General features: G+C 45.5%; 1 protein-coding gene across 1 annotated transcript in view; it reads left to right on the top strand.

Annotated features, from left to right (window-relative positions):
- STOM (stomatin) overlaps window positions 1-17,993 on the top strand; it is a 37,152-nt gene that overhangs the window by 14,691 nt on the left and 4,468 nt on the right. The window contains exons 2-6 of the mRNA XM_029063446.2: window positions 3,602-3,705; window positions 5,717-5,789; window positions 6,590-6,672; window positions 16,082-16,285; window positions 17,031-17,165. Coding sequence (XP_028919279.1) covers window positions 3,602-3,705; window positions 5,717-5,789; window positions 6,590-6,672; window positions 16,082-16,285; window positions 17,031-17,165 — 599 coding nt within the window. The remainder of the gene's footprint in view (window positions 1-3,601; window positions 3,706-5,716; window positions 5,790-6,589; window positions 6,673-16,081; window positions 16,286-17,030; window positions 17,166-17,993) is intronic.

Raw genomic sequence — 17,993 nt, 5'->3', positions numbered from 1 at the left:
CAGGGATGGAATCCATGATTTTTATTTTTTTGAGAATCTACTGTATGAAGTGCTTGAGAAAATACAATAGATAATCATTACAATTATTATCATCATCATCATCATGGTATATGTTAAGTGCTTATTATGTGCCGAGCCCAGTATTCAGCCCTCAAAGTAGGTACAGGATAATCAGGTCGGACACACATTCCTGTCCCACTTAGGAGTCACAGTCTAAATGGGAGGGAGAATCCCCAATTTTAATGATGAGGAAACTGAGGCACAGAGAAGTGAAGTGACTCACCAAGGTCACACAACAAGTAAGTGACAGAGCCAGGACTAGAACCCTGGTCCCCTGCCCCCCAGGCCTGTGCCCTTTCCACTAGGCCATACTGCTTCTCCATTAGGGTAAAAGGCATGGCTCCTGCCTTTAAGTAGTTTGCACTCTAAATCTAGGTATGCCTGGTAGTTTAAAATTGCAACAGAGCCCAGATGTACTCCCAGGGTGTATATTCCAGACATCACTGTCAGTGGTATTCACTGGAGCACCGTAGTAAGTGCTTGGGAGAGTACATTACAATACAGAGTTTGTAGATATGTTCCCTGCCTATAGTGAACTTGCAGTCTAGAGAGAGGAGACACCATCAACCAATCAATCAGTAGTGTTTATTGAGCAGTTACTCTGTGCAAAGCAGTGTCCTAAGTGCTTGGAAGAGTGGTACATCCCTGCCCTCAAGGCACTTACTCCTATCTTGCATCATGCAGGCAGGGCTTCCCAAACCCCAGATTGGACCCAACCCAGTACCCTCATGATCTTGGTTACTGAGGGCTGAATTTCAGGGTTTTGGCCCAGGCAGGGCTCCAAATTAAAAGATGTTTCAACTTTGTCTCTGAAAAGCATAGCAGCTGTAGGAACATGAGCCCAAATCCTGGGAGGAAGAGCCTCTAGCCAGGACTAATTGAGTCCTCCCTCACCTGGGGAATAGAGAAATGTACAGGTACTGGGACTTAGTCACAGCAATGTCTGTCTCCATCTCTAGACAGTAAGATCCTTGTGGGCAGTGAACATGTACCAACTCTGATGAATTATACACTCCCAAGTTCTTAGAGCAATCCTCTGCACCAAATAAGTGCTCAATAAATAACAGTGATTGATTTGAATTGCACGGAAACTTTTGTGTGTATGCTATTTTTTCTCCACACATCTGCCGTACCTCAACCCCTCCTAGAAGGATGGTGAGGGTGACGTTTTGTGTGGGGGTGGACCACACATAGCTCTACCAAAACTGGTGATTTTTCTGGTCATTACTCTCTAGATATTTGATTTGTGAAATATGTGCAACTTCATCCATAACTTTCCCAGAATAACCAGTTAGTTGTAGCTTCCTGCTGCTGAACCATTTGAGTATTCACAACAAACGCTGAATCTAAAATAGATCTTGAACTGCCCTGGCTTTCAGGGTAACCAGAATTCAGCTGTTAAGTAACTGTATCCTCTTTGTGATACCTCTTTGAGAGTCTGCAGTAAGCAGTTTTGAGCACCCACTATGTGCAGAGCACCATACTAAGTGCTCGGGAGAGTATAACAGGAAAAAAAACACTCCCTATCCTCAAGAAGCTTACAGTCTAGTTGGTGAGGTAGTCATAAAATTATTTACAAATAGGAAGAAGTGCTCAAGTAATAAGATAGGTAAAACTATAAAAAAAAAAAAAGTGCAAAGAGAAGGTGTGACCTCAAAAGTGGTAGAGTGGTGCAAGCAGGAAGAACAGGACCTTTGGGGAAGAAAAATGAATCATGAAAAGTCTGCATTTTAGCGCTTTAATTCAGCAGTATAGGGGCTGAGGTACATTTTTTTTTAATGGTATTGTTAAGCACTTACTATGTACTAGGCACTGTACTAAGTGCTAGGATAGGTACAAGCTGATCAGGTTGAACACAGTCCCTGTGCCACTTGGGGCTCATAGTCTTAATCCCTATTTTACAGATGAAGTAGCTGAGGCACAGAGAAGTTAAATGACTTGCCCAAGGACACACAGAAGACAAATGGCAGGACTGAGATTAGAACCCAAGGCCTCTGACTCTTAGGCCTGTGCTCTATCCACTAGGTCCTGTTGCTTCTCAAATCATATCTGTATTTAGGATTGGTTGGATTGATGATTTGTAAGGGCTTTGCAGAGAGGGGTGGAAATAATCTAATTTCCTTTCCATTTAGTGAGTTGTACATAAGATGTAGGTGAAGAATTTGTTCCCCCTGAAAGCACTTAAATTTCTTAAGAAGAAATACCAATCATCGTGGATTTTAGAGTCTATCTCGTCCAGGAAATTCAGACCCAGCTTCATGGTTGTGTCTCGTCAGGAAGAACCTCTGTTGGAAATAAGAGGATTTCCTGTTGGAGAATATCAGATTTCACTTTCTGCATTCCCAGTTTGGGTACAACTGTCTTGAGATGCTGCCATGGACACTAAGCCGTCATTAAAGCCAGGTCTTATTTTATGTCATCGTCATAATCTAATATTAGGCTCCTTTAAAATATCATACTGGAAGACTTCTCTGAATATGTCCTCTCAGTTAAAAATCAGGCTCTCTTCCCCTGCTTGTCTTGAGATGAGTTGTTCAGGGATACGTAGAATTATCTCTGTTCCAGTAAAAGACATCGCAGAAAATGGCTACATTTATCTAGTATCTGGGAACAGAAAATTCCAACATTAGACCGTAAAGACCTTTCGGTCAGGGATCATGTCTATTAATTCTATTGCACAGCACTCTCTCAAGTGCTTAGTACAGTGCTTTGCACACAATTAAGTGCTCAAAAAATACCACTGATTGAACACAGTGATTTTATCAGTGGTCTGTTTCTGGGTCCTTGACTAACACCGTAACAGTTAATGGTGTCAATAACCGATTGGGCATTGTAAAAAGCACTTAGGGGGAACATTAAAGGAAAGTCATGTTCCCTGTCCTCAAAGAGTGTACAATCCAGCTGCTCTCTAGGGTACTTGAAGCATACCTCAACTTTTGATCCTTGAATCAGCGACATGAAAGAGAGGAAATGTGGAGTAAAATCTCTTGTTTTTATCCGCTTGAATGCTTGTTTTGATTCTTATTAGGTTCTCTCTTTGCCATTTGTTCTCAGCAACCTCTCCCTCCAGCCTTTATTCTCTACAAGCTTGCCCAGTACCACTACTCAAAACCCTTTGCCATGGGAAGAAATGGGCCACAATATATTTTTGGGAGTTGGTCAAGGGGCCTTTTGCAGTAAGAATATTTGACATGGGATTTCCTCTTGTTTCTTTGTAGCTTAGAAGCTTTATAACCTCTGTCTTTGCTCAATAATGACAATGACTGAGGCAAACGGAATGATAGTAATGTAGATAAAAGTGTCCCTACTCTCCAACATTAAAATAACCCTTGACTTTCCTGTCTTGGACTCCAACTATGAAAAGTCCAGTTTAGTCAAAGAAATAATAGTTTCTCGCATAACCCAATGTCTTTTAGTTCTTTGTTTTATCACTATACTATAGACATTTCTTATTATTTAACAGGGAATGTCAGCATTCTGGAGGGTTTTTTGTTTTCCTTTTTGATAATGTGAATGACATATTCTGTTGTTCTCCTTACAGAAAGCCCCAGTACTGGTTTGGGCCCATGCGGATGGATTTTAGTGGTGGTTTCATTTTTCTTCACCGTTATTACCTTCCCCTTCTCAGTATGGATGTGCATAAAGGTAAACAATATCTTTTAGGTTTTAAAAGGAAAAGATTAGTTCTACAGTAAACCACATTTTGAACAAGGCAGTGTTAAACATGTCAACTTTTTTCTTGAAGTCAGATTTGCACTAAATTCCATCCCTTGCTTTCCATTTGTGCAAACTGAATCATTCTGTGAATTTAGAAGGGTTTGGATTGCTTTCATAAGGAAAAAAATCAGTCAATCAATCAGTCAGTTGTATTTATTGAGAGCTGATTGTGCAGAGCAATGTACAGAACCCTTGGGAGAGTACAGTTGAGTAGATCTCTGCCCTCAAGAAGTTTATATTTTCAATAGGGAGACATATGTAAACAAATTACAGGTAGGGGAAACAACAGAGTATAAGGGAATGTATATAAGGTGCTCTGGAAGTCAGAGTAGGAAATTTTTTATGGTATTCATTAATGTTTACTATATGTCAAGCATTGTTCTAAGCACTGGAGTAGATACGAGTTATTCAGGTCGGACACAGTCTCTGTCCCCCACAGAGCTCACAGTCTAAATAGGAGAGAGAACAGATATTTCATCCCCACTTTACAGTTGAGGAAACTGAGGCACAGAGAAGTTAAGTGACTTGCCCAGGGTCACACAGTAGAGAAATGACAAAGCCAGGATTACAACCCAGGTCCTCTTACTCTAGGTTCTGTGCTCTTTCCACTAGAGTATGCTGCTTCCCTGATTCGAAGGGGACATGAACCTTTAGTGCAGAAGTGATGCAGAAGGTAGGGAGCATAGGATGGGGAGGTGAGATTTTAGTCAGGGAAGCTTGGTGGAAGAGATATGATTTTAGGAGGGCTTTGAAGATGGAGAGTGGTGATCTGTCAGATACAAAGGGAGAGGGAGTTCCAGGCTGGAAGGAAGGGGTGAGCAAAGAGCTACGAAAGAGATGAGATTGAGGCACAGTAAATTGGTGTTAGAGGAATAAAGTTTGTGAGCAGGGTTGTAGTGGGAGAGAAGTGAGGATAAGAGGGAGAGCTGATTGCCTAAAGGCCCGTGGTAAGGAGTTTCTGCTTGATGCAGAGGGTTCCAGTTTTGGGGTGTTTTTTTAATTATGGTACTTGTTAAGCCCTTAAGTGAAGCTCATAGTGAGCACTTAACAGATGCCATAATAATAATACTTATTATTGTTGTTATTATGATGTGCTAGGCACTGCTGTAAATGTTGGGATAGATACAAAATCATTCATTCATTCATTCAATAGTATTTATTGAGTGCTTACTATGTGCAGAGCACTGTACTAAGCACTTGGAATGGACAAATTGACAACAGATAGAGACAGTCCCTGCCCACTGACTGGCTTACAGTCTAATCGGTTAATCAGGTTAGACACAAGTCCATGTCCCATATGGGCTTCAAAGTCTTAATCCACATTTTACAAATGAGGTAACCGAGGCACAGAGAAGTTAAGTGACTTGCCCAAGTTCACACAGACAAATTGCTGAGCTGGGATTAGAATCCAGGTCCTTCTGACTCCCCGGCCTGTGCCCTATCCACTAGACCACACTGCTTCTACAGTCCCACCCAATTATTTTTCATTGATTGAAAGTAAAATTCGTTAAGATGTAAAGGAGGTACCATTTCTTTGGTATGTTTTGCCTAGGCCTTCTGTTCCCTGAAGAGGTGGTAACATTTGCAGGGAGAGCTGTTAACTTTCCAGTTTTCTCAGCCAGTGTATCAAGGCAGAGTTCTCCGTTAAACAGAATACGAATAATAGATCTTCAAACCTAGTGCCTTGAAAAACCTGTTATGCATGCTCATTCAGTGCAGACTGTGTTAGTAGGTACCTGAGAGGTTACAAAAGAAAAAAATCTACAAATCCTTTCCTGTGCTTTTCCTGTAACTTATTGAGCAAGTTACTTTCGACTTACATCATGTCTATTTAGAAAACAGGATGTAGGTCACTGTGCTTCTTTAGAGTAAGATTTTTGCTAGTTAGTTGTGTTACTGTTCAAACTTCTTTTTATGTAATGAGTATTTTCTATTGCAGATCATAAAAGAATATGAGAGGGCCATTATCTTTCGACTGGGGCGCATCTTGCAGGGGGGAGCAAAAGGGCCAGGTCAGTATTGGAAAGCCAAGATGTCTTGTCTGTTCTCAACCCTGCCCTGTCTGCTCATCTGGGGCAGGAGGCTTTCAGCCCTAACATAAGTTGAACCTGACACTAACACTATCTCTATGATCCTCTCCTGTTCCCTCCCTCCTCACTCTTCCTCCCAATGTAGCAGAGAAGCAGCGTGGCTCAGTGGAAAGAGCATGGGCTTTGGAGTCAGAGGTCATGAGTTCGAATCCCAGCTCTGCCATTTGTCAGCTGTGTGACTGTGGGCAAGTCACTTAACTTCTCTGGGCCTCAGTTACCTCATCTGTAAAATGGGGATTAAGACTGTGAGCCCCATGTGGGACAACCTGATTTCCCCGTGTCTCCCCCAGCGCTTAGAACAGTGCTCTGCACATAGTAAGCGCTTAACAAATACCAACATTATTAATGTAACCGTTGCACTAAAGACACTGAGCTACTGCTATGAACTTTCCCCAATTTATCTTCCATTTAAGAGAAGCAGAGCATTCTCTGGGAAGATTTTGGTTTTGCCAAGCTAGCAGCAGTGTCCACAGATGATTTAAGAAGTGCCAATTTAGGGAGTCTTACCCTTCTACATATACTCTCTAAGTAGAGTCCCCTGAGAATTCCCCACTTAATTGAGGGACAACTCCTTAAAGAGAAAGCCTTCTGACAATGGAATGTGAAATGCTAAGGCGAGCCCAGCCCCTCAAATACAGGTTGAGAAATGCTGCTGAACTGATTGAGAAACTAAATTATTTTGGAATCACCGTTACCCTCTGACTCTTTGCTTTTATGAACAGGTTTGTTCTTCATCCTGCCTTGCACTGACAGTTTTATCAAAGTGGACATGAGGACAATTTCATTTGATATTCCTCCACAGGAGGTAAGGTGGCCCTTTACTCTCTCCAGCTTGCCTCTTTGGATTGCCAAAAGAAAATGTTGTTCCGTACACTCTTTCTATCTTTGATCTTCTCACTCTTTCTAAGTCAGTTTGGATTCATTTGGGGTCATGTTTAGACACAATTGGTCCCTGAGCAATGCAAACCGGTAATCCCTGAGCCTGAAGAGCAAATAGTGGCTCAGATGGCCCTGGCTATATCATAATAAGCAAAGAATGGCAAAGCAGCCCAAACTCACATTTGTTATTTTAAAGGTGTGGCCGGTACTTTTTACCACCTGCATCCACGCCTAGTTTTCCGGACTCTAAATTATCACAAAGAGTAAATTTATCAGCAGTAATCCCACACCTTGGTTACCTTGTTTGCATAATGGGACTAAAGAACTCTGCCACCAGACCTAGGGCAGGGAATAGCCTTTCTAATGTGCGCTTGAGTCTGACAAATCAGATTCCTTCTCAGATCCCACCACCAGGTACATTCCGGTCAATCTTCCCTGGAGCTATCAGGCAGCCTTTTCCAAAAATCTCCCTGGGTTTTTCCCCCTTTTCTAGTGGAGAGCCGAGATGTCGTAATCATGGGAGGGGAGGCCCATGCATCCTGATTTACCAACCTCAAGGGAAAGCTGGCTGAATCCCTCTGTTTCTAGGCTTGCTCCCACTTGGCAGAGGAGATTGAATCTCCTTGGAATGAACTGCTCTGCCAAATAACCTGAGTCCCGCATGTCTCATATTGGCAGCCTCTTGGCTGGGTTCTGTTGGGCAGCTTTGTCCCAGCTGCTGTTTGGGTTCCGGAGAGGCTGCCAGAGGCAGAGGGGAAGTATGTGTCTTGGCAGGCGATTACATTTTCCTTTCCCTTTTGACCATCTTTAAAGTGCAATAGATAAATACTGTGGACCCAAGATAAATCTTGCAGTGGAGAAGGAGAGCAAAAGAATCCTAAGGGTATGGTACAAGTCTCTGCTGCAGGAATTTGTTTAGTAGTGGTACTCATTTTCACAAAATAACCTAGGGTATGATTTATTTTCACCCATGGACAGACAATATAGATCATGTTGAGAAGCAGCATGGCATATTCTTGTCTGTCTCCCCCGATTAGACTGTAAGCCCGTCCAAAGGCAGGGACTGTATCTGTTACCGATTTGTACATTCCAAGTGCTTAGTACAGTGCTCTGCACATAGTAAGCGCTCAAAAAAATACTATTGAATGAATGAATGAATGAATGAATAGTGGAAAGAGCATGGGCCCGGGAGTCAGAGGACCTAGGTTCTAATCCCTCCTCTCCCATTTATCTGCTGTGTGACCTTAGGCAAATCACTTAGCTTCTCTGAGCCTCAGTTGCCTCAACTGTAAAATGGGGATTAATATAACAATCAATCAGTCAATGATATGTATTGAGCTCTTATTGTGAACAGACCATTATGCTTAGCTCTTGGGAGAATACAACAGTGTTGGTAGACACTTTCCCTGTCCACAGTGAGTTTAAGATTAAGACTGTGAGCCCCATGTGAGACATGGATTGAATACAACCTGATTAACTACCCCAGTGCTTAGTACAGTGCCTGGCACATAGTAAGTGCTTAACAAATACTATTTAAAAAAATTACATAAAGCCAGCTCTCCTCTTCCAAGTCAGAGTTCTTTCTGACTTGTGAAGAAAATGCTCTCTGCATTGTATTGTACTTTCCCAAGCACTTAGTACAGTGTTCTAAACACAGAACGTGCTCAATAAATATCATTGATTGACTAACTGATTAACTGATGCTTTGGAGGTCACTAGCCATAGGAAAGTTTGGTAGCTGGGCTGCAAGTCTGGGAATTGTATTGCCACCTGCCTCTTCCTCCTTTGCTAGTTCTCAAATTGTCTTTGAGGTTCACCATACCCATGAAACAAACAACAGTCTCAGAGTGAAAATGTTCTCAGGTGGATAAGAATGGTAATAATAGTAATGATATTTACTAAAGGCTTACAGGTTAAGCACTGGGGTAATTACAAGTTAAGCAGATTAAACTTGGGTCCCTGTCCCACCCCATGCTCATACTCTAAATGGGGGTAAAAAGAAATGTGGAACAATAACAGTGAAATGCAAAATAATAGCATATCTCAAATTCATCAGTGCAAAATAATGATCCCTAGAATTAGATCAGATTTGAGGGTTCCTGCAGGGCAGTGGGGATTCTTTAATAATAATAATAATAATAATAACAATAACTGTCGTATTTGTTAAGCATTTATTATATGCCAGGCACTGTACTACGCGAAGGGGTAGATACAAGCAAATGAGGTTGGACACAGCCCTTGTCCTACATGGGGCTCACAGTCTTAATCCCTATTTCACAGATGAGGTAACTGAGACACAGAGAAGTGAAGTTACTTGCCCAAGGTCACAAAGCAGACAAGTCTTTGTCTACAAGGATCTACTTGTAGAAACTACCTGCAAATGGTGGGATTAGAACCCAGGTTAGCCCATGCCCTATCCACTAGGCCATGCTGCTTCCCTATAAATCCCATAAGTGTTCTGGTAGGAAGCGGGCAGTGTTGGATTAGCGGCGTGGGCTCTAGGGAGCATGGGGCTCCTTGTCCTATAGGGACTCTGGGGGCTCACATTGGCTCCACCCCTGCTGCTACAGGACAGTGGAGTTCTTGGGGTCCTAAACAACATTTGAACCTCTGAAAATAAGGTTTTCTGCCATGACCCTTTTCAGTAGATCACTTGCTAGACTTCTGGTTCTGAATCAATCAATCCATTGATTGAATTTACTGAGCTGCGTACTACGTGCAGAGCTAGTACTATGTACTAAGCACTTGGGAGATACAACAGTGGACATTCATGTCAGTCAGTGAATCGTATTTATTGAGTACTTACTGTGTGCAGAGCACTGTACTAAGTGCTTGAGAAAATATAGTATAACAATATAACAGTCACATTCCCTGCCCACAGCAAGTTTACAGTCTAGAGGGAAAGACAGACAATATAAATTAATAAATTACAGATATGTACATAAGTGCTGTGGGACCAGAGTGGGGAAGAATAAAGGGAGCAAGTCAGGGTGACACAGAAGGGAGTTGAAGAGGAAAAGGGTGCTTTTGTCAGGGAAGGCCTCTTGAAGGAGAAGTGTCTTCAATAAGGCTTTGAAGGGGAGCAGAGTAATTGTCGGTTGCATATGAGAAGGGAGGGTGTTCCAATGTGAGATGTTAGTGGCAAGACAGATGAGCTCAAAGTGCAGTGAGAAGGTTAACATTAGAGGAGTGAAGTGTGCGGGCAAGGTTTTAGTAAGAGAATAGCGAGATGAGTTAGGAGGGGACAAGCCAATGGTGAGGAGTTTCTGTTTGACGCAAAGGTAAATTGGCAGCCACTGGAGGTTCTTGAGGAATGGGGAAACATGGCTTGAACGTTTTTGTAGAAAAATGATTTGGGCAGCAGAGTGAAGTATGGACTGGAGTGGGAAGAGACAGGAAGCAGGGTGGTCAGCAAGGAGGCTGATATAATAATCAAGATGGGATAGAATAAGTGTTTGGATTAGCATGGTAGCAGTTTGGATGGAGAGAAAAGGTCAGATTCAGGCTCCAGTATATTTTACAAGACCAGCAGTTCCGCATGGGTAGAGATGAAGAAATAACTGCCTACCAAGTTGATCTTAATTCATTATCATCTTTGGTATTCACTCTGTGCAGAGCACTGTAGTGGGCATTTGGGAGCATACATTAAAATTAGAAAAACAATCACTCAAGGGTTTTGCAATCTAATGGAAGAGGCAGGTAGACCTGAACTGTAGACGATTAATGGAAACAAGAGAAAAATTGTAGATGCAACTGGTAAAATTAAAAGTAAGCAAAAATGAATAATAAATGGATAAAATAAACCAACATACACAGAAGTGCTAAGAGTAGCTGACGGAAGGACATAACCAGGGAGGTGGGGCCTGGGGGAGAATCAAAAAATGTCCCCTAGAGGAAGTAGCATTTTAAGAGGAGGGCTTTGAAGGTGGGAAGGTAGGTGCTCTGCACACAGTGAGCACTTCATAAATACCATTGCTTGATTGGAAGGAAGAGTATTTGTCAGATTGGTGGAGAGGGGAGATTTTCTAGCATGGAGAAGCTGCAAACACTGGCAAGTTGAGTGCAAAGAGTAGTTAGGTGGTTAGTTTGGTAAGAGCAAAGAGTGGGAGTTAGGATGTAACTTTTTTTAATGGAATTTGTTAAGCACTTACTATGTGTATTAAGCACTGGAGTAGATACAAGATAATCAGGTTGAACACAATCTGTGTCTCATGATTTACAGTCTTAATCCCCATTGTACAGATGAGGTTACTGAGGCACAGAGAAGTGAAGTGACTTGCCCAGGGTTACAGCAGATAAGTGGCAGAGCCAGAATTAAAACCCAGATCCTTCTGACTCACAGGCCTGTGCTCTTTCCACTAGTCAGTGTTGCTTCTCATGGAGAAGCCAGAGGAAAAAGTGGAGAGCCTTGAAGCCAGTATTCAGGAATTTCCACTGATGAGAGAATTGGATAGCCACTAAGGATCTTTGAAGAGAAGAGTGAAGCTTGCTCCATAGCACTTTTAAGAAAATGATCCAATCAGCAGAATATAGGAAAGATTGAAGTTGGGAGAGGCTGGAGGCAGAGAGGCCCGTAAGGAGATTGATGCAGTAGTCCGGAGGACCAGGCCTTAGATCAGGGTCATGGCCATAGGGGTGGAGAGGAAAAGGCTGATTCAGGAAATACTGTGGAAGAAAAACCAGCAGGATTAAGAGTCAGTTGGAAGTGGGAGGTGAAAGACAGGGTAGAGTCAAAGATTCATTCAATAGTATTTATTGAACACTTACTGTGCAGAGCACTGTACTAAGTGCTTGGAGTGTACAAAGATGACATCAAGTTGTTGAGGTTCTGGGACAAGGGAGGATAGTGATGTTGTTGACAATGGTGGGAACTTCTGACCATTTCTTTAGTTAGGAGAATTTGTTTAGCTCACCCCCAAGAAATGCTAAGCAGTGTTTTCCTTCCTCCAGAATTCTGTGCCCTGCTGTCCCTTTTGTTAAAGCATACAAATCCCATGGGGAAGGAGGTCAACAACTGGTTTCTCAATTGCCTTAGGGAATGGGACCATGGAGGGAATTCTTATGACATGTCAGACTTAGGGCATTGTGGGTCATCACCTACGGTAGTTGAGCTTGTCTGTTGAATAGTTAGAGGCTATTAAAGTTCTGGCTCTGGAAGGAATCTTGGAAGGTTTTCTCATTCATTCATTCATTCAATAGTATTTATTGAGCGCTTACTATGTGCAGAGCACTGTACTAAGCGCTTGGGATGAACAAGTCGGCAACAGATAGAGACAGTCCCTGCCGTTTGACGGGCTTACAGTCTAATCGGGGGAGACGGACAGACAAGAACAATGGCACTAAACAGCGTCAAGGGGAAGAACATCTCATAAAAACAATGGCAACTAAATAGAATCAAGGCGATGTACAATTCATTAACAAAATAAATAGGGTAACGAAAATATATACAGTTGAGCGGACGGGTACAGTGCTGTGGGGATGGGAAGGGAGAGGTGGAGGAGCAGAGGGAAAAGGGGAAAATGAGGCTTTAGCTGCGGAGAGGTAAAGGGGGGATGGCAGAGGGAGTAGAGGGGGAAGAGGAGCTCAGTCTGGGAAGGCCTCTTGGAGGAGGTGATTTTTAAGTAAGGTTTTGAAGAGGGAAAGAGAATCAGTTTGGCGGAGGTGAGGAGGGAGGGCGTTCCAGGACCGCGGGAGGACGTGACCCAGGGGTCGACGGCGGGATAGGCGAGACCGAGGGACGGCGAGGAGGTGGGCGGCAGAGGAGCGGAGCGTGCGGGGTGGGCGGTAGAAAGAGAGAAGGGAGGAGAGGTAGGAAGGGGCAAGGTGATGGAGAGCCTTGAAGCCTAGAGTGAGGAGTTTTTGTTTGGAGTGGAGGTCGATAGGCAACCACTGGAGTTGTTTAAGAAGGGGAGTGACATGCCCAGATCGTTTCTGCAGGAAGATGAGCCGGGCAGCGGAGTGAAGAATAGACCGGAGCGGGGCGAGAGAGGAGGAAGGGAGGTCAGAGAGAAGGCTGACACAGTAGTCTAGCCGGGATATAACGAGAGCCCGTAATAGTAAGGTAGCCGTTTGGGTGGAGAGGAAAGGGCGGATCTTGGCGATATTGTAGAGGTGAAACCGTCAGGTCTTGGTAACGGATAGGATGTGTGGGGTGAACGAGAGGGACGAGTCAAGGATGACACCGAGATTGCGGGCCTGCGGGACGGGAAGGATGATCGTGCCATCCACGGTGATGGAGAAGTCTGGGAGCGGACCGGGCTTGGGAGGGAAGATGAGGAGCTCAGTCTTGCTCATGTTGAGTTTTAGGTGGCGGGCCGACATCCAGGTGGAGACGTCCCGGAGGCAGGAGGAGATGCGAGCCTGAAGGGAGGGGGAGAGGACAGGGGCGGAGATGTAGATCTGCGTGTCATCTGCGTAGAGATGGTAGTCAAAGCCGTGAGAGCGGATGAGTTCACCGAGGGAGTGAGTGTAAATGGAGAACAGAAGAGGGCCAAGAACTGACCCTTGAGGAACTCCAACAATTAAAGGATGGGAGGGGGAGGAGGCTCCAGCGTAGGAGACCGAGAATGATCGGCCAGAGAGGTAAGAGGAGAACCAGGAGAGGACAGAGTCCGTGAAGCCAAGGTGAGATAAGGTATGGAGGAGGAGGGGATGGTCGACAGTGTCAAAGGCAGCAGAGAGGTCAAGGAGGATCAGAATGGAGTAGGAGCCATTGGATTTGGCAAGAAGGAGGTCACGGGTGACCTTAGAGAGAGCAGTCTCGGTAGAGTGGAGGGGACGGAAGCCAGATTGGAGGGGGTCTAGGAGAGAATGGGAGTTAAGGAATTCTAGGCATCGATTGTAGACGACTCGTTCTAAGATTTTGGAAAGGAAGGGTAGTAGGGAGATAGGACGATAACTGGAGGGGGAAGTGGGGTCAAGAGCGGGTTTTTTTAGGATGGGGGAGACGTGGGCGTGTTTGAAGGCAGAGGGGAAGGAGCCCTTGGAGATTGAGTGGTTAAAAATAGAAGTTAAGGAAGGGAGGAGGGCAGGGGCGATGGTTTTAAGAAGGTGAGAGGGAATGGGGTCCGAGGCGCAGGAGGAGGGGGTGGCACTTGCGAGGAGGGAGGAGATCTCCTCTGAGGATACTGCAGGGAAGGATGGGAAAGTAGGGGAGGGGGTTGTTGGGGGGGAGGGGAGAGGCGGAGGGGTGACTTTGGGGAGCTCAGACCTGATCGTGTTGATTTTCGTGAGGAAATAGGTGGCCAGATCATTAGGGGTGAGAGATGGGGGAGGGGGAGGAACAGGGGGCCTAAGGAGAGAGTTAAAGGTCCGGAACAATCGGCGGGGGTGACGGGCATGGGTGTCGATGAGGGAGGAGAAGAAGCTTTGCCTGGCGGAGGAGAGGGCAGAGTTAAGGCAGGAAAGGATAAATTTGAAGTGTGTGAGGTCGGCTTGGTGCTTGGACTTTCGCCAGCAGCGCTCAGCAGCTCGAGCATAGGAGCGTAGGAGGCGGACGGAGGAGGTGATCCAGGGCTGTGGGTTAGTGGCGCGAGAGCGGCGGAGGGAAAGGGGGGCGAGAGAGTCGAGATGAGTAGAGAGGGTGGAGTTGAGAGCGGAGACCTGATCGTCGAGAGTGGGAAGAGAGGACAGGGCAGCAAGGTGAGGCGAGATGCTATTGGAAAGACGGATGGGATCGAGAGAGTGGAGGTCTCTGTGGGGCAGTAGCGAAGATTTGCAGGGGGAGGGAGTGTGAGAGATGAGGCAGGTGAGAAGGTTATGGTCCGAGAGAGGGATTTCAGAGTTGGTGAGTGAGGAGATAGTGCAGCGGTAGGAGATGACGAGATCGAGGGTGTGACCGAGTCGGTGAGTGGGCGCGGTATGGTGGAGGAGGAGGTCGGCAGAGTCGAGGAGGGATAGCAGGCGGGCGGCAGAGGAGTCGTCGGGTACATCCGTATGGATGTTGAAGTCTCCAAGGATCAGAGTGGGCAGAGAGAAGGAGAGGAGGAAGGTGAGAAAGGGGTCAAGGTGGTTGAAGAAGTCGGGGGTGGGACCGGGAGGGCGGTAGATGACGGCGACAAGTAACTGGAGTGGGTGGTAGAGGCGAATGATATGGGCTTCGAAGGAGGGGAAGGAGAGGGAGGGGGGAGGAGGGATAGTGCGGAAGCGGCATCGGGGCGAGAGGAGGAAGCCGACGCCTCCTCCCTTACCGGTGAGTCTGGGGGAGTGGGAGAAGGAGAGGCCTCCGCTGGAGAGAGCGGCGGCGGAGACCGTGTCTTCGGGAGAGAGCCACGTTTCCGAAAGGGCGAGGAGGAGGAGAGAGCGGGAGAGGAAAAGGTCATGGATGAAAGGTAGCTTGCCTGTAACAGAGCGGGGGTTCCAGAGGCCACACTTGAAAGTAGCTGTGGGTGCAAGGGGAGGAGGGGGGGAAGGGCGGGGGGAGGGGAGGGTTTGGATGGGAAGGAGGTGGCGGGGCCCTGGACGAGGAGAGGGGGATGAGGGGTGGCGGTGGGACAAGAGGACTGGGATGGGGCATGGGTGGGGAAGAGAGAAGGGGGGAGGGGGTGAAGAGGGGGTTTGGTGGGGGGAAGAGTAGGGGGAGGGGGAAGAGGGGTAGCGCTGGTAAAGTGGGGTTCTAGGGCGGGAGAGAGGATGGGGGGAGGAGACAGAGGAGAGAGCGGGAAAGAGCTGAGCGAGAAAGGGGAAGGGGAAGGGGAGGATAGGAAGGGGCGGGAGGGGGGCGGGGGGGAGGAGGGACATGGCGAGGCCAGAGAGGTGGGTGGCAGCACTGACAACAATAAACAGTAATAAACGAAATCGGTAATATAGCAACATGATACAATATGATACAATACAGTGGTGCTAATATAGCAACATGATACAGTATGATACAATATATCTCATCCATCCTGCTGTCAGGCAGGACTATTCAAAGTCATGCCAGCAGATGAGACTCTCTCCTGTTTTAAAAGATTTTCAGAAGATACTCCACACATGCTCTTGATAGCTTGTACTGACTATGGCAGACTCACTTTTGGTGAAAACTTCTATCTAAAGAGATGTCACAACAGAAGCTCTTGGTGAAGTTAATAAGTTTAATTAATGGGATCTTCCTTTGTAAGCAGCTCCTAGCTGCTCTTTAGGAATATTTTTGTTATGCTTAACCTGGATATTGGCCCTGGGGATTTCAGCGTTTCAAGTGGTAGGAAACTTTTTTAAAAAATCTAAGGGGAAAATTCTGAAATATCCAACAGGTTTGTAGCAAACATTCTTTGCCGAAATATCTTTTATATGGCCTATGCTTTGTTCTTTATTATTTAGGTAGTAGATACTAAATAGGTGTTTTCATCCTCTAGATTCTCACCAAGGATTCCGTGACGGTCAGTGTGGATGGCGTGGTTTATTACCGGGTTCAGAATGCCACCTTGGCTGTGGCCAATATTACCAACGCTGACTCCGCCACCCGACTTCTGGCACAAACCACATTGCGAAATGTCCTGGGCACCAAGAACCTCTCTCAGATTCTCTCTGACCGTGAAGAGATCGCACACAATATGCAGGTAACAACAACATCAGGTAGCTTTCCTGTTCAATAATAAGCCAGAAATGAAATAAGCTGGAAAATCTTTCAGTTTTGAAAGGTCAGAACATTGTTGACTGTATGGTGTCTTTATAACCAAACTTTGTGGGAGAGGATTTCTGCAGAGGTCACCTTTGTTTGGGAAGTTGTCTGCAGAGAGAAGGAATGGAATGTAGCCCTCGAAGCCCCTGTTTGTCTCTCTCCAAATCCAGTGAGTTACATCCAGCACTTTCACTACCAAATAATAGTGCTGTTCCTCGTGCTTAATTTGTGTCAGGGCTTGCCTGAACTCAGCCTGGGAGATTTTGGATATGGTGGCTCTGAGCCTGGGCAGTAGGGCTCGATCAGTTATAACAATGATAATAATAATGGCACACCTTCAAAATCAACCCAAATTTGAAATGTGAAATTATGTAATCCCTGACTCCTCGCATAACCCTCTTTCATTTCAAATCAAGCACTGGTTGTGTGGTCCTTCCTGGGTAGGAAGGTGGGTATTGTTCAGGCTTCCCCACCTGAGTCTTTTTTTCTCCAGGAGCGAGAAATCCCTTCACTTCTCCAATTCTGATCATGATTTAAAAATCTGTGTTTGATTAAACCTGCTTTGTGCACCCCTGAAAAAGCTCGACAAGTACCCACACCCAAGGCATAATACTCCTGGGACTTTCTAATAGTGCATGGTGGGAAATGGTGGGAAATTCACCTTTGCTCCTTTCACTTCCCAGGCCACTTTGGATGATGCTACAGATGACTGGGGGATCAAAGTGGAGCGGGTGGAGATTAAAGATGTGAAGTTACCTGTGCAACTCCAGAGAGCTATGGCTGCTGAAGCAGAAGCTGCCCGGGAAGCCAGGGCCAAGGTAATAATTCCAACTTTACAGCAAACAAAGGTTCTATTCCAAGTTTCCCCCATGAAGCAAACCTCAAGAGAGTGGGAAAAGGGAATGATAAAAGAGGAAAAGAGTAAAGGTTCCTGCAGTTCTATTAGTCTTCCCCTTTCCTTTATGCCCTTGGAAAGCCAAGCAGTGATTAAGGGACAGAGCCTGGTGAGAGATTTGATTATTTTACCCGTGGGAGCCCAACAGACTCTAAGCTAATCAGCTAGCATTGGAGCTCTGCCCCCTCTTCCCCTTGGACTATCCTTCCACACCGTCCTATAAAACTTGTTTCTGAGTTGGAATGTACATAAAAATTCTCATCCCTAGTTCTTACACAGGGAAAGCTGGACGAATGAATACCTCCTATTTCTCTGTAGGTTCAGCTCTTTCCCCTCTGTGATCAGGGAAATGAAGGGGGAAAATTCCTGATGGGAATTCTCTTGGGTTAGGTGCCTTTCTCAAGGGCAGACAGCAGATAGCACAGGGGAAAAACTCCACCAGGCTGGGCAAGGGCAGGTTAGCTTTCAATCTGTGACAAGTAAATAGTTCAATCAGATTCAAAAAGAGTGAAAGATACATAAAAGCAACCTGCTCTTGGGATCTCTGGAATCTGCCAGTGGAGAGAATGAGTTTGTTTATTACAAAGACACTGATATTTCTCACATCTACCTGGCACAGTAGGTAGCAAATTTTCTGTTTCCTAAAATGCCTCATTCCTTACCCTGTAGTCAGAGGGATTGGAGTCCTTGCCAGGAGGTTTTATGTTGATTGCGTCTGGCATGAGATCCTTCTGAGGTTAAACTGTGTTTG

Source organism: Ornithorhynchus anatinus, chromosome 4 (assembly GCF_004115215.2).
Source record: "Ornithorhynchus anatinus isolate Pmale09 chromosome 4, mOrnAna1.pri.v4, whole genome shotgun sequence".
NCBI classification, from domain to species: Eukaryota; Metazoa; Chordata; class Mammalia; order Monotremata; family Ornithorhynchidae; genus Ornithorhynchus; species Ornithorhynchus anatinus.
The sequence above is the reverse complement of the archived record's forward strand: the minus strand, read 5'-3'. Positions and strand labels throughout refer to the sequence as shown.